The sequence below is a fragment of the Lonchura striata genome, chromosome 3 (genome assembly GCF_046129695.1).
Source record: "Lonchura striata isolate bLonStr1 chromosome 3, bLonStr1.mat, whole genome shotgun sequence".
Lineage (NCBI taxonomy): Eukaryota > Metazoa > Chordata > Aves > Passeriformes > Estrildidae > Lonchura > Lonchura striata.
Genome location: NC_134605.1, coordinates 74,118,233 through 74,135,299, shown reverse-complemented (window position 1 = coordinate 74,135,299; position 17,067 = coordinate 74,118,233). Strand labels below are relative to the sequence as shown.

At 40.7% G+C, this 17,067-nt stretch overlaps 1 protein-coding gene across 6 annotated transcripts in view; it reads right to left on the bottom strand.

Annotated features, from left to right (window-relative positions):
- Positions 1-12,272, bottom strand: part of FBXL4 (F-box and leucine rich repeat protein 4) — a 62,870-nt gene extending 50,598 nt beyond the window's left edge. The window contains exons 1-4 of one of the 6 annotated variants that reach the window (XM_077782288.1): positions 12,196-12,228; positions 10,662-10,785; positions 5,669-5,840; positions 4,476-5,065 (exon numbers count right to left, since the gene is read on the bottom strand). In XM_077782288.1, coding sequence (XP_077638414.1) covers positions 4,476-4,984 — 509 coding nt within the window. In that variant the 5' untranslated portion in view covers positions 4,985-5,065; positions 5,669-5,840; positions 10,662-10,785; positions 12,196-12,228. Of the gene's footprint in view, positions 1-4,475; positions 5,066-5,668; positions 5,841-10,661; positions 11,527-12,195 lie in introns of those variants that run through there. The other 5 variants (XM_077782287.1, XM_077782290.1, XM_021545011.2 and 2 more) reach the window with 5 other exon arrangements.
- Positions 12,273-17,067: the final 4,795 nt, after the last annotated feature.

Genomic DNA, 17,067 nt, shown 5'->3' with positions numbered 1-17,067 from the left:
TCTCTTTTTTTAAGGGGAAGGGGGAATGGGGGGAAAGAGAGGTTCCATAAAACATTTTGATCCCTGTCCAGGCTGCTTAAATACAATAAATTTGCCATTGGAAGGAGAGGTAGCCTTTTATTTTCTCTATCTTCATTAGTCTGCTCCTCTGGTTTGTAGCAGCTTCTGTCTGTACAGGCTTTAAGACTTTCAGAAACAGAAAGAAACTTTGCATACAGCAAATACAGTTAAACTTGGAAATACTGAGCCATTCTCAATTTTCTAGCAAAATTCTAAACAACATGAAATTAAACAAATAAAATAGACATAAGACACAGGAATACACAAGACAGAATGGAAGTGGTCCCAGACAAACAATCATGGCATCTCATCCGTGAAAAAAAAAACCTAGTAAGTGCCACACCTTATCTGTAGCAAACAAGAAAAAAAATTAATCACAAGATAATCTCTAATTATTGAAGAAGCAATCACTGCATAGCAGGAAGGATATATGTTATGAAATATCACCCCAAGCACAGCCACAGATTCTAGACTTGTTATGAATCTCTGACTTTGAGATTTATAAAAGCACATGAATATACAGTATCACTATAACATATATGACATAAAAACTACAGTCAAATCAAATTTTAAAAGACCACAACAGGAGAATAGAGATAATTTTTTGTTTCATATTACAAACTTTAAAACCTAAGTTATTTTTATAAAAGGAAAAAGTTAAAAATATTCTGAAACAATTATTTTTTACTTTCCCATTTAAACAAACAACAACTAACTATTAAGAATATCAAAATGTGTCAAAAGGGTTAACACTGAAGACACTAGGGAACCATCAAGAGTAAGCCTTCTGGGTAAAAAAAGACAGAAAAAACTAGGAAAAAATCCCATTTTTCTCATCACAGAGGCTAGCTATGACTTACCTATCAATCTAATACACTATGAAAAACTAAGAAAACTCTCTTGGTTGGGTTCAGCTCGTGCTGCATTTGTCCCCACCACAGGTGTGTAGAGCTCTGCCTCTTCCACTGGCTGAAGCTTGGTGACAACCCAGCATCGTCACCAAACCCTACAAACACAGAATGTGCACTACTGTACAAAGTCCCAGGGCAACACTAGTAAAATAATCATAACACAACACAATCAAAAAGAGAGATTGATTTCTTCACCACATAAAAATTGAGACTTTATGTTACATTTCCCTAATCTCAGGCTATTAATTTTTTCTTGGGTTTTCTGCACTTGGGTAATTCATGTAACAAATCTGTACATGGAATGTTAGTATAGTTTAAGGAATTACCTACACTTCGCACCAGCCAAGATATGAGAGGCACAAATGAAAAGCACGAAAAGTTTCCATGTCTTAGAACAGCAGTTTCTTTGTCATTTATGATTTTAAAAAATTGTTTCACGTACAGAAAAGTGATGTAATGCCTTTTGTGTTTAAAGCCGGAAAAGATATGAGAGGACAGAGAATCCTCCAGTTGCTGGATACCAGTTAAACCATAATGAAAAAAATTTCAAACGAACTTAGGTTAGTTAGTGGGGTTCTAAGCATGAGGATTACTTAGGAACAATTATAAACCTTCTGAGAGGTTATTCCCATTCCATGAAGATCTGACCCAACCTCTAAAGACACTGAATAAAGCTCACCTGAGACAGCATCATACAAAGCTGCAACAGGAGTACTCAGTGCACCAGCAACAAAGGAACATGACCAAAGACCATTTTCTGAACACCTGCATGAGTTGTTCTTTCATGCAACTGAAGCATAAAGTGAGTAATACATTGACCAAGTATGTGGGTGTTAGCCATTTTTTAACAAAAATATGTAAAATTCCCTTGAGCAAGAACTGTGATACACTAGCTCCTCATAAAGAGACTTGTAGCCTAGAAGTTTTTGTACACAGCTAAGTTTTGAATGAGCTGATATTTTAAATGCTAACCAAAAAAAAAAAAAGATTACCCAGTTGAAGCAGTATAATCCACTAAACATAACATTTAAGCAAGTCTGAACAGACTTTTTCCCTCTCAGCAGTTTTGACTTCACCAATAGTTTGGCCTTCTCTGTATATCAAAAGTAGGAGCTGGTGAAAAAGAACTTTACAAATGACCTGCCCTTTCTACACTGGTGTTAAGAAACACATACAGCGTTAGCTGATAAAACAAAGCAGCACTGAAAGGTTTCATTGGTCATAAACCAAGTATCAAAATAGTCAGAATAGGAAAACAAGGTTCTAAGTGCCTTTTGAGTAAGTAGGTCATGGCCTTTTTTAACAGAAGAAACAGTGCTTCAAGACCAAAACATCAGTTAAACAAGGAATCACCTGAGATTACATCAGCATTGCATCTTTAAAAAACGAATTCTTAGCTGATATCTCAGAGAATTTTTGAAAGTAAAAACAAGAGACCAAGAACAGAAGCAGAAAAGAGATTGCGCTCTTGCAACTCTGCAGATTCCTCTCATAAAGGTGAGCAAATGAACAGAGAAAAAATACTGGGTCCCTCATGTGGAGAAAGGGTTCCTTTATCTTCAAGACACCATACATAAGACATTTGCCTCCTTTAGAAAAAAGGGACAGCTCCAAAGACACAAGTCCTGCAGAGCAAAAGTAAGCAAAGAGAAATAAAGGGTTTCTTTAACACTTCCCTAGCATCAAGACTAACAAGTATTAAAAAGGCAGCACAGATAACTCCTGCCAAGGATGCCTGAGACAACCTTTTTCCAATCAGAAATACCTATGCAGGCAGGACAGGGGGCATTCTTGCCTACAAATTAAAAAGCAAGATTCTATAGAAACTTCATCTTTTAATGTGAAGAAGAGCATCTGAGCTCTCATTTTGACTACACCTCAAGAGAAGTCATACAGCACATACACCCAAATTTTATATTAGTATTTTCACTTCTATCTCCCTTTAGCTCTCCATACAATTTTCTATTTCTCTTTTTTTGTGTACCTAAACAGGTCCTTCAGTTAACTATTTCTGAGCTTTCCTCCAATATGTGCTTTGCCATAAAGAAATAAAATCTACATCACAAAGTAAAAAAATTAAAATGGAAGCTCACAGAGTAATTGCGCAGAAATCATTGCACATTAGATTCTGAATTTGAAAGTCTTAAAGCTGCCTTCACCACATACCATTCTGCAAATAAGTTCTGTATTACACTGCCAAAAGCACTCATACTTCTAAAGTTAGGTGGCCTATTATTATTACTTTGACCTATCACTGTTCCTTGAATTCAGATGTTTACTTTAGAACTATACAACATAATCTCATTAGATCTGTAAAACAAGCAAATGCACTTAACCACAGCAGATGACAGAAGTATACAAAATATATTAAATGGGAATTTTGAATATAAACCATGACACCTGATTTTCCAAGGGTTTTTGAATGAACATCAATGGCCCAGTATTAGATAGCAAGGGATAGCAAGGCAGAGCTAAAAATATACTTTTTAGTGGCATCTGTTAAAGGTAAGTCAGTAAAAAGTCACCCAACATCAATGCTAGCATTGCTTATAGCACCAAAGTGTGTATTTCATAGCAATATAGTATTTGTTGGCACACTAATCTTTACAGGACACATTTTGTTAAGTATTTCTTCTATCAGCTCTCCCTTTCTTTATATATTTGGTATCATTTAATATCTTTTTGATATGGAATACTTCAACTGCATATACTGATGGCTTTTCCCAATGTTTTTCTCCACTACATGCTTTGACCTGTTCACTTTCTCCTTCCGTTCCTATTTCCTCACTAAGAGCTTCTCACCTCACACACAGTGTTTTTCTTTACTATCTTACCATTTCCCAGATTACCACACTCCTGATTCTGCAACTGGCTTTCTAATATAAGGAAAACCAACAGGATCAAATCTGCTTCTTTTAGATGAAGTGAGTGCAAAAACAAGTGCAGCTCCCCACCCTTTGACCAGACCAAAAATAAAGATCAGACAAATGGTATCACCTTTTGTCTGACTGTTCTGTGCTTCTGGTTTCAGCTTTGTTTCCATAAGAATATTTACAGTGCCTAATTGTAGTATACATACAGCCTAAAGCATGCAGAGAAGAATGAGTCCATGGCTACTTGAAGCAGGACGATACAGCAGCCATGAATCCTCAACCTCTTCTACACAATTTTATCTTCCTACTGAAGGAAGAGCTCAGACCTACCATTTCAAAAGTAGTGTTTTATACAGACATAGTAATTATTGCCCATAAAAATTCCATCACCAAAACTATAATTAGACAAATTAAAGTTGATATTAGGAGATGCATTAATTCCTAAAAAATGTCTACAACTCTGAAGTTGCTATCAAAACAAGCCACCACAGTTTTAAAAATATGAGGAAATAAAGACAATTTTAGCCAGTCAGATACAAAACCGATAACTATTAGGAAGTAAAGTTCATTAAACAGCCCTATTTATAGCATGTAACATCTTACAGGAAAGCATAAAGAAGAAAAAAATTACCTTACTTCTGCTGGTGGATTTTGTGAGTAAGGATTTGCAGAGCATGCCAAAATCCTGACTACAGCTCCAGGATGATAGGTTTCCAGAATGTGCACTGCAGTGGGATAAACTGGTTCTTCAAAAGCAAGTTCCACATAGTCCTGGCTACAGAAGGTGGATGGTGTCCTCTTGAAAGGCAGCCGAGCACTTGGGCAACGATCCCACCAGGTCCCGTAAGTTCGAAAGACAGCAGTCTGGGTAAAGTCACCAGAACTAGGGTACACGTTGGGAATCCCTGCTAAATTCCACATGGTATAGGACATACTGTTTTCACTGCCATAGTGAGAGCTGAAATCCAACACTTCTTTGGCATACTGAACTATTTCAACGTTGATAGGTAAGGCTCGGGTGTTCGATTCAATAGCCCGCCGACTGTTCATTTCTCCTCTTGTCGCTGTCCTAGCTCGGCGCCGAAGGCACATGTAGTAAAACATGCTCAGAACTGTTAACATGGGAAACACTGGTGGCATCTAGATAGGACTTAGGAAGATGCCAAAAGTCAGGAGTCCTTTATAAGTTGCATTAATTGCCTGTGGTGTTTTGAAAAAGAGCTGATAAAAGAGAATGAATAAACACAGTGAGCAGATACAGGATTCTCAGAAAGCAAATTGTGCTGTTCTGAATATTGTCTTAAACAAAGTACTGCTACTGGAATATTAATAAATTATTGTATTTTATTGTAAGACAATTGTTTAGTTGGAAGCTACTAAGTGTGACTTCCCATTTACATTTTACCTTACTTCACATTTACTTTTTGTTTAAAAAAGAGAAGACTATGAAGAAACATTAGCCAAAACCAGCTCTCAAGCAACAAAAAAACTAATGGTCAAAATAAGCATTATCTTTAGGGATTTATTAAAAAAAAAAAAAAAAATTTGCAGTGACTCAGGGGAATGAATTCAAGTATGAAATGAAATTTGGCCCCCACTGTAAACAACCGTGAAAGCATATTTGAAGATATACCTTCCCATTAAGAAGCTGTGAGAACACAGCTTCTTAAAACCACTGTGAATGGTTTTACTTTCTTTAATAAAAGTATAAATGGTTTTAAGAGTAAAAACAACAAGCTTTTGAGCTGTTAATCTAAACTTAACCCACTGCTTCCTCTATCAGAGTGCTAATCTGAAACAGAGTCACAAAAATACCACTTTTACCGTTTGAAGCTGTCCATGACAGCATACACCAACAACAGAAGGGTCATCAGCCTCCCGAAGGATGCTCAGAATTCACTAACAACATCATCTTCCTTTAAACCATGCAACAAACGAGGTCTTCAAAAGAGTCCTGGCATCAGAAGCAGAAGTTCCCATAGAAAGCATTTTAATTCTGACAAGAGAAAGTATTTTCATTAAAGTAACATTTCAGTTAAACATAAAATGTATTAGATCTGCATACTTAAAAAACCCAACACAAAATATACTGTTAATTAAGGATAACAATGTGGTTTACACAGCCTACATCAACACAAGTAAAACAATCAAATAAGCAGGTTTAACAATGATGAAAATGAATGAAAAGCTAAATGAAAGGTAAGTAAACTTTAGTAAAGTTTTCCGTTTACAACAGTGAAGAAGCATTTATCGCTGAATGTTCTTTACAGGACACAGGAGGGCTGTATCATATTCCCTACTAATAAAGATCCTCTTACATATGCTTGTCCCATATTGAGCAGCTGCTCCATACCTGCGTGATGTAAACTGTGAGTTTTACCAACAATAAAATGTGCAGTGTATTCTTCAATTTCCACTGGCACTACACAACACACTCAGGCTATAAATTCACATCCCCCAGCACTACAAACTGGCCTTCTCATTAACCTGTCCATCAGCTTTACTAAGAGAGATTAAGGAGTAATGCCTGCAACCTGTTAGAGGCCAAACAGGGATGACTAAGCATGTCTCAAAATAGAATAAATGTTTCTTCAATAGCCAGTGCTGGAGTTGCTGCTTAGTTTACCACAGGATACATTCTGTGGTACTCTCTGAACCAACAAATGTGACCCTTCTATTGCAAAAGACATCAAGTAACAACTAACACAATACTTCACACTGCCAGGCAGACAAACCACGTATTTATGTTTGCAGTGTGTACAAGTGAGACCCTACTATAGCGTTTTTGGAAGCATAAGTTTAAAGTAGGGTAAATTATTAAACAAATGGAAACGTTTTAAAGTCTCTACACAGATCCACAGTGTGTTTTTTGAGGTCAGTTGGTTGTTCCCATACCCAGAAACACAGAGATGTACAAACAGCTCTCATTTGTATGAATGTTTCCAGCAAGAAGGCACTTGTGGTAACAGATAAGGACAGGCTGCAGCACTATTTGCCCATTTTATTCATGACAGAAAGTTTACTAATGAAGTGCTCAATTCTCACTTTCTTGCCTCTTCTATTACTGGCTTTTTGTTCAGTTTCACTTGTTGATGTAGCTGTCAAGACCATGAATTACTCCTGATACTCAGTGCAGATGGGAGTGCATAAGACAATATGCCAGATTTACTTCAAGCTCCCCTGGAATGCCAATAACCAATAATGTCACATTTCCCACAAACAACCTGAGCCACCTTTCAGAAAAGACGCTGGAAAAAAAAAAGTAGCACAACCCTGAACCTCTCCTCCTCAAAAGCGGGAAAAAAAAAAGAAACAACTCCAAACCAAAAATAGTTATTTTCTTTTTTCAAAGCAGAGATGCTTTGATGTAAGATGCAAGTAAAGATTACAAATACATTCTCCTTCTGGATTTTTCCCATCTTAAAAAGAAAGATCTATTTAAAGAATATGTCAACAGACATTAAACTTCAACAAATGCTCTGCTATCGAGCCCTGGAATCATGGCTAGATCAGCATATACACCACCCAAACTCAGAATTTTACTGATTAGCATGAATTGAAGGCTGCTCCATGAAAACTCTGACTTTACACATCTCAATTTTAAGAATCATTCAGATGTGGTACTTGATGATCAATGGGAATCATTTATCTCACATATGCAACCTACACAACTTTACATCTGCACTGCAAATTCCAGGCTTCCTCTGGCCACAGCCTGCAGCTCTTGTGGGGCTGCTGTAAAACACAGCTGTGGTCCTAATCTGACCTTGTCCAAGAGCAGCAAAACCATCCAACAGCTCAGAGCTGTACATCAGCTATCTGGCCAGTTTAAGCCAGGTCTAAGAAAGGAAATAACCTGAAATCATGCTGCAGGTTTTCCATTAGCAGTAATGTTAATTTGGGTCATTCTCCCTCTAGCAACTAGGTAATTTCATAAAACCTGTAAAAATTTGAAATCCTTGACACTGACACAACTTTGTCAATTTTGGCTGGCATTGGTCAACAGAGTCAACAGTAAGTAGGAACAGAAAGCTTTCATGTAAACTTATTAGTCTAAACAACAGAAGTGGAGGCAAATTAGTTTTAAAGAGTTAAAAAGTATCAGATATAGTATCTTATAACAAGTAAGACAAAACTACTATAAAAGAAGGATTAAATAATCATTAGGACTACAATACAAATATGAATTCTTCCTCTGGCATTTTAAAAGAATCATTAAGAATTGTGTGGAGTTAAAAAGACAAATGAAAAATTGCTTCAGAGGTTAAAGGATAATAAGCTAGTGAAAGAATTACATTAAATACAGATCAGTAGGGCCAGATGATACAAAGAGATTTTTTTCAGGAACGACAAGAAGTCAAACTGATTTCCAATTAACAGGATTTAACTATGCAAAAAAGATAAAAATGCAGACTTAGGTCTGTGCAAAATATCAAGATAAACAGCCCTGGAGCTCAAGTACATGCAAAGCTCCCCCTTCCCTCAAATTGCTTGATTATTTTAAAGAGATCCACTTAGGCCCATGCAACTATGCCTTCCAATCTCTGGCTGGGTCTTTGGCCTGTTGTATATGATTAATTTTTTTTGTACAGGCATAACTATGCTAAACTAAAGCCTAATAAAGGTTTCTTATAAGTGTCTTTTTATCCTACTCCCAAGCGGCAGCCTTCTACATCTTTTGTTTCTATATATTTTTTTTCCTGTCATTATCATTAAATGAACAGAAATAGTTCTATGAAATACCAGAACCAGTTTTCAGTCAGTTCTTCTCCCCAGATCATCTTGTGTGAGTGCTGGCTTGAAGAAGGAGCAAGACTGCACAGGCCCCAAGTCAGACTAGCTCAAAGGACTACCAAAACCTTACCTCTACTTTTACAAGACAGGACTCCAGAAAACCACTTTGGACTAGACCCAGAACAAAACTTTTTAAAGAGATATTTCCTTTCAAAATACATTAGAGTCCATCACATTATTTACAATATCTCCTACCCAGACCATTATTTAATTTATAACTATTTCAATTACATGAGCAAACTCTCTAACCCTTTTCTTCATGCTATACATACAGAAAGGCTTCTAAGACTAATTCACTGTTTCCTTCTTCCAAGCACAGAAAACCTTGATAAAGTAAAACATCTTACATCTCCTGTCCAGATTTCATGAGAAAATGCACTAATTAAGTTAAAGCATTCAAAAGCATCAGATCTCTTCAATCTATTTTGCCTCTTTGTACAGGGAGTTTCATATACAAATCTGTTTTCCAGCTTTGAAGCAACCCATCCAACTAATGATTCCTGTACTTGAAAAAACAGCATGAAGCTGAGTCAGGGCAGGTTTAGGCTGGGTATGAGAATGTTTTTCACCCAGAGGACGGCTGGGCACTGGACCAGGCTCTCCAGAGAAGTGGCGACAGGTCCTGTCCTGATGCTGAAGAAGGATTTGGACAATGCTCTCAGGCACAGAGTTGGAATGTCCTGTGCAGGGCCAGAAGTTGGACTCAATGATCCTGATGGGTCCCTTCCAACTCAGGATCTTCTATGATTCTACCTATTCATTTTGGTTAGTTTGTTTGGCAAATGCAACTCCTCAATACCCATAATGTTATCCCATACAAGCAGAAACAGGACTATTCACCAACCAGACTGCTGAGAAAAGGTGGGAAGTACACAGAAAAATACTTGAGATTTCAAAGGGCTGTGAAATGAAGATGTCTGAGAAAACGTAACAGATACTAGATTTAGGAAAAAAAAAAAAATGGTACATTTTATCCCTGAGCCATCCCTGGAAAAGCACATGATAGGGAAGAGTTTGTACTATTTCAAGAGAAGCAAATGTTGTACATGCTAGTCATGCATACACAAGATTTGATTTTTAAAGCCATAAGTAATAATTCTGTATAATAATGAAGTAATAATTCCTGTTTACACCAGCTTTGCTAATCTCACATTTGGGAGCAGTGAGCAGTTTTCCTTCATTTGACTATAGAAGAAACAGCAACATTGACAAATTACAAAGAATGTATAAATGACAAAAGCAAGGGCTTGTATGATCTCTGAAGATAGATTAATGCAATTTAATATGTGTCGCTTAGATAAGAGACAGTAAATGGGAAATCTCTTAATTATCTTTGTACACTAATGCACAGAGGGAATACTGGATCCTTACATTAGTCTAAAACAGAGTACTTTTACCACAGGTTAGCATCTCTTGCTGTTAATTACCTAGATTGTACCAACATCTAGACTCAACTTGTTGAAACTAGAAGCTATTATTAATTAAAAATTAATAAGCTATTACAGTATACTTTAAACTCAGGCCCCATTTGCTGTGTTTCTTCCCATAATATATTCTGGCACTAAAGCCATTTCACACACACTTCTAACTAATAATTTTACTGTTTGAAAAAAATTGGAATATATGGCAGTTTTATCTTGTGTTGCCTTCACAAGTACCAAAATATGCAAAACCCAAGAACTTCAGATCATTTCACTGACTGCATTCCTGCTAGGACCAGACTCATCATGCGGTTTAGCACTGAGATACAATGGAGACAAAAGTTCTTTGGTACCTATTCCACATTCAAAGTGGCCACCCTGTCTCTTATGGAGATGGCTTCCCCAGGTAACAGAAACTGCTCCTCAACATGAGTAAATTATCAGACAGCCCTTTCTATTAACAGCCTAAAGTTACCAGCATTCTACCACTTCATTCTGACCAACTACCCTTCCACCTGTGGTGAAACTCTTCTCTTAATGTAATTTTTTAAAAAATTAAAAATTTCCCACAGTACTTTTTAAAAGGAATTTGTGGTATTTGCCTTATTTGTCTTTTCACTTGTCTCTTGAGATATCACACTGCTCCTCCATGCAGGTATACTCTGTATAGCGTTTACTTGCTGGTCAGCTGCTTCCTCACTGCACGGCTGTAGTTGGTATCTGCCACTGTCACAGAATTACTGAATCAATTGGGTTGGAAAAGGCCTCTGAGATCACCAAGTTCAACTTATGACCTAAAAGCACCATGTCACCTAGACCACGGCACTAAGTGCCATGTTTACTTAAACACCTCCAAGGACAGTAACTCCACCACCTCCCTGGGCAACCCATTCCAGTGTCTAGTCACCCCTCCTGTGAAGAAATTCTTCCTCATGGCAAACCTAAATCTCTCCTTTCACAGCTTAAGACTGTGTTCCCTTGTCCTTATCATGTCCATTCACATCCAATCGATGTCCATTTTTCAGCCTGCACTGGTAGCAAATAACAATCCACAAGAAGCGAAGCACCCTAAAGTACACACCTAAAAAATAAAATAGTATCGCAACTTCGGCGCCTACTTTCTGTAGTGCTGTGATCGGGCAACTGGGTGAAACCGTGTACGTGCGGAACACCGCAGTGACCGAGCAGCGGCGGAGGACCCGCAGGGGAGAGGAGCACAACCCGTGCCCAGCCCTGCCCGCTTTGTCTGGTCCCAGCACTGTTCCTCCCCTCCTCCCTGCTCCATCCCACCCCTACCCCTTCCCACTCCTTCGGCAACCGCGCTCTCCACCGGCAGGGGCAGTTCCTTTCCCCGGGGAGCAGTTCCCCTCTCCAGGACGCAGCTCCCTTCCCCGGGGAGCAGTTCCCATCCCCGGGGAGCAGTTCCCTTCCCCGGAGAGCAATTTCCTTCCCCGGGGAGCAGCTCCCTTCCCCGGGGGGCAGTTCCCATCCCCGGGGAGCAGTTCCCTTCCCCGGGGGGCAGTTCCCTTCCCCGGGGGGCAGTTCCCTTCCCCGGGGGGCAGTTCCCATCCCCGGGGGGCAGTTCCTTTCCACGGGGGGCAGTTCCCATCCCCGGGGGGCAATTCCCATCCCCGGGGGGCAGTTCCCTTCCCCGGGGAACAGTTCCCTTCCCCGGGGGGCAGCTCCTTTCCCCGGGGAGCAGTTCCTTTCCCCGGGGGGCAGTTCCCTTCCCCGGGGGGCAGCTCCTTTCCCCGGGGAGCAGTTCCTTTCCCCGGGGAGCAGTTCCCTTCCCCGGGGGGCAGTTCCTTTCCCCGGGGGGCAGTTCCTTTCCCCGGGGGGCAGTTCCCTTCCCCGGGACGCAGCTCCCGCCGAGGCCTAGGCACAGCGGCGGGCAGACGCGAGCGGGGCAGCCCGGTGCCGCCGCTGCCTTCCGCGTCCCCTCCCCGACCGCGGCACCGGCCCTGCCAGGCCCGGCCCGGCCCGGCCCGGCCAGCGTGCCCTGGGTGGGCGGACGGGGAGCGCACGCCCGCGGCCGCCCGCTCCCGCCGCGCAGGGCCGGCCCCGCACCGGGGCTGCTGCAGGCCCGGCCCCGCGGCCCCCCCGCGCCCCCCGGCAGCGCCGCCGCCGCCACCCTACCCCGTCCGGAGGGCGGAGCCGCCCGGGCCGCCGGAGCCGCCGCCGCGCCGGGCGCCGCCGGAAGCGCCGCGCGGAGGGCGGCGGGGGCGGGAACGGGGGACGCGGCGGGGGCGGGGCCGCCGGCTGCGCCTGCCCGAGCCCCGGCGCGGGGCGGGCCCGCGGGGTCCCGCGGGTTCGCGGTGGGGTAGGAGAGTGCTGGGGTTCCGAGGGTTAGGAATCAAGCCCCAGCCCTACTGCCGTGGGTACGGACCCCCAGCAGTAGGCCAAAGCTCCATCCAGCCTGGCATTGAACAATTCAGGGATGGGGCATCCACAGCTTCTCTGGGCAACCTGTTCCAGTGTCTCACTGTCCTCACAGTTAAGAATTTCTTCCTGATGTCTAACATAAATTCTGCCTCTTTCGGTTTGTACCCATTACTCCGTGTCATGTCACAACAAGGACAGATGCAGAGTCACTCCAGCTTCCCTGTCGGCCCCTTCAGATACGGGAAGGTTGCCATGAGGTCTCCATGAAACCATCTGTTCTCCAGGCTGAACAGCCCCAATTTGCTCAGCATTGTTAGGGGGCATGCTCTAGTCTGGACTTGCTTCAAAACCTTCAGTCCTCCTTACGCTGGGCACACCATAACTATACACAGTACTACAGGTGGGATCTCAGCAGAGCAGAGGGGGGAAATCACCTCCCTAACCCTGCTGGCCACACTGCTTTTGATGCAGCCCAGGACTCCACTGATTTTTCTGGACTGTAAGTGCACACTGCTGGCTCGTGTTGAGTTTTTTCATCAGCCATCGCACCTAAGTCTTTCTCCACAGTGTGGCTCTCAAATCACTTCTCCGCCCAACATGTAGGTGTGCCCAGGATTGCCACAATCTGGGTGCAGGACCTCACACTTTGCTGTGTAGAACTTCATGAGGTTCACACCAGCCCACCTCTCAAGTGTGTCAGGGTCCCTCTGGAGGGCATTCCTTCCCTCCAAGGTATTGAATTTTCGCAGTGTTGTGGTTTGTGACTCAGGCCCACTCTGCTTTTTGTCCTGTTACCTCTGCAGATGTGAAGGCCATGGTAAGGTGGGGTGCCATGATGAGCCCTGGTTTCTCACAGAGTTTTTTACCAGGCAGTGTGTCTTGCCCTAGCCCCAGGCCAGTTGGGTTATGTTTTCAATGTCATGTTTTGAGTTCCTAGCATGTCATAAGGGCAGCCCTGTTGTTAATGGATCTTAACTCCAGCACACTGTAGGCTTCTTGGGGTGCTACCTGTGTATTGCAAAGGAAGTGTCATATAATTTAATTTGGTGCATGAGTGCTTTCTCTCCCAACCACCCCTTCCAGTCAGAGCTCCTGCCATAATCACTAAAATTGCTGTTACTCCATCTGGTCTCCTCAGGTCTCCAGCAAGGCTCCATGTTAGATGGTACCTGGGATTGTTCAGTTGCAGTAGAAAATAGAGTTGCTGACTTGTACTAGCTGGTCAAATATAATTCTAAAAATCCAGAAAATGTGCAAATAATTGCTATGTAAGTTGCTTTTTGTATAATGCTTTAATATAAATTCTATGCATTTATAATACATTTCAAATACAAAAATCTATAAGTTTAGTATAGAATAAATTTTGGTTGGTAACTGCAGTGGCAGACAAGCCACCACACAACTCTGACTTCCACATGAGACTTGCCAGTATGAGCAGCTTATAAGTGATTCATACACCTGCATGCGCCTCTGTGCACACATGCAGAAATGTACATATATACACAAATGTTTTATGTACCTCAGATGTCACTGTACTGTTTTAAAATAACAGTTTAAGCCCCAAACTTTAAGGCACTTCTTCCATGGAAGAGGAAGCTAGACTCTTCAGGTTTCAGTGATAGCAATGTAGGGTGCCTTTTGACATCATTCATCCTCACCTCAATCCTACAATTGGATGCAAGCTATAAGAGTATTTATAAAGGTGCTTTCAACAACCACATTCCCAGGGAGTGTACAACTCAGAATTTGAATGAATTTTTAATACAAAAAAAAAAAAAATTGGAAACAAGACTGTGAATAAGTTTGATGAGTCAGAAAATAGGTTAGGCATGAAAATGAATTTTTGTAGACTATTTTGTTTATGTTCTGGCTTTCATTTTAGGTTTTGTATCTCTCGTGCTGTCCTCCCTTTTCAAACTTAGTGAAGAGAGGGAATACTTGGAAGGCACAATATATCTAACCCATTTAATTGGTTAGTTTAACAAATCATCTAACCCTTTCTATTAGCATTCAATCACCTAAGAAGGGGAATGCAAAAGTTTCTATTTCTGTCTGTTATCAGCTATAAAGAGAAAGCAAGCAAGAGACATCTGTACAGAGGTCTATGTTTGGCCAAACATTCCTACCCTTTGTTTAATGGAGGTTGAATTCTGTATCAGTGCAAAAGGCAGATGGATATGAAAAGTTTTTCTCTCAGTCCACTCATCTGCCAGTTCACAGAGGCTGGAACAGATTGCTTTTAAATTTAGCAGTGTCGAAGTTCTGTGTTTGGTCTAGTCTGCTGGGTTTATTCTATACATCACAGGGAGACATGGATACCTCCAGGTGATCCAACATATCCCCTTCATTCCTATGACAGGTGCCTAAGGAGCACAGAAGTTTTCACTGTTTGGAGATACATCTCTCTTCACTTTGCATAGACCATCCTTAAGCTTTCAGAAAGAAAATAGAATGTGCTATGTGTGAACACATCCTTAACAAACTAGAGAAATTACAAAACCAATTCTATCATTATTCACAGAGGCTGCCCAATGGCATATAGCATTTTAAAACTGCAGAAAGACTAGTGTTTATTGAAGGAGATAGAGGACATTGGGTGACAGTGTCCTTTTTTTCTAGGCTGCTCTCTCAAAGTCATGCTATGTGTGTTCAAGATGTGCTCCAAATTACTGTCAGATTGTCATTCCACAGCCTTTGCAAAAATCAATTGATGATCTGTTTTTATTCAACAGTTATCCATATCTGGAGCTGACAGATAATTTCCAGTGAGCTATGGCACATGAGCACTTTATACATATTTCTATATCCACATCAGCAGTAAAACTAGGCATAGAATTTGTCCCAGAAATAGTCCAGTGTTGAAAGGAAATACACAGGTAGAGGAGTATAGGAAACCTTCTGTTTGTAACATAAGAATGAGACTTGGCTTTTCTGTGCTAATCATACTTTGTAATCACCAAATTCATGTCTTAACAGCATCCTGCTTCTCCTTCAAGTTTTTCTCATTATTATAAGCAGTGGTATGTCTTGCTCATGAGGGGAAGTCTTAACTGAAGTGAGTAGAAATATTGCTATTTCAAAAATAGACATAGAGCATGGAAAGGCCATGTAAGTGGCATGGATAAAAAGTTATGTTTATTTCTATACCAAAGGCACATACAGGAGTGATATGACTGGTGACATTTCGATTACTTTTTCTCCCAAGACAAGTGGCTAGGCCTTGAGTCCACAGTCAGGTACTTCAACTCATCCCAAAGCACCATTGTAATAACCTATTAAAATATCCAGAGGGAAACTTTCCACAGGAGGTAAAGATCCCACACACCAGCTATTGGTCGTTAGAGGTCAAAGGCTCATTTATATTCTGCACTCACAAAAGATGTCCAGATCCACTTTTCCAGGCAAAGTGGTTGTTGGAAAAGCATATGTAGCAGAGGAATTTATAGTGAGAACAAAGAATCTGCTGATGAAGCAGTGGGGCTTACCTGAGCCTTGTGCAAACAATTAGAAGACAACTCCCACTGGAAACAGGGTAACACATTAGTTAAGTTTGCAAACAAGGGAGGCCTGTATCATTTGAGAAAACATTTTGAAAGTAAACAATTAATGCAGGAAATTAGCTGACTTGTAAGTCACCAGGTCCTGCTCCCATCCAGGAACTGATCTGAATTTTGTTATCACTTTGCAAAGCTTTGTATATTAAAGTGTTAAACTGAACCCTAGAAATAATGAAATCATTTTAATCAGTGAGTTATTTTTAATACAACAAACTTATCCAAGTGCTAACTGCAAAGCAGCACTGAGTGCATATGCATAACACCATTGCCACTGGTGTGAATTGTTCTTTCTGGCTTCCTCTGCATCCCAGGATATTAACCCAGCATGGAAAGCATTTCACTGCCTTTTGGATCAGCATTACTGCTTTTTGATATGTGAAATTACATCTATTCTTTGAAATGGAAGAGAAAGTATACTAAGTCAATGAGACTAAGTTTGTAGGTGTTCCCATGAGCCAGGCCTAACAATGCTTTGGCTGTTATGTTAGGCAGAACTCTTTTTATCAAAAGGAAATTTTTTATACCCTGTGGGTTTTTTTCCCATGTAACAATATTTTATGTAGCATTCTCTCTTTCTCTGCTATATTCTATGAAAATGCTGTATTGTGTAATTGATCATATTTACTTAATTTTATCTTTATTTTCTTGTATTTTATCAAAAGATAAAAGAGAAGAATGTGCCACAGTAGAAGTATGTGCTTACATTTTATATGCTGTTAAACAACTGTTGTGTTTTGTCTATGTCTCTGCTGCTTGTTACTAGTCCTTGGTAGATGACATAGAATTTAGGCTATAGATTCATTGAGCAAGGGTGATGTCTTGCTTTGTCTCCCATAAAATCCCTAGTCTATAGTATACATGATTTTATATATTTATAAATTGTATGACAATACAATTGTCAGATTCAGCATTTGAATGGCTAAGCACTGCCCTTACTGTGTAAATACTCCATATCATATGTAATTAAGCTTTAAGAAAAAAGCATAAAGAGTGAGAAAATACAGTATTACCTGGACATACCATGGTTAAACATCTTTCTTCTTTCCTTTTTGTCTTCCTGCAGAAATAT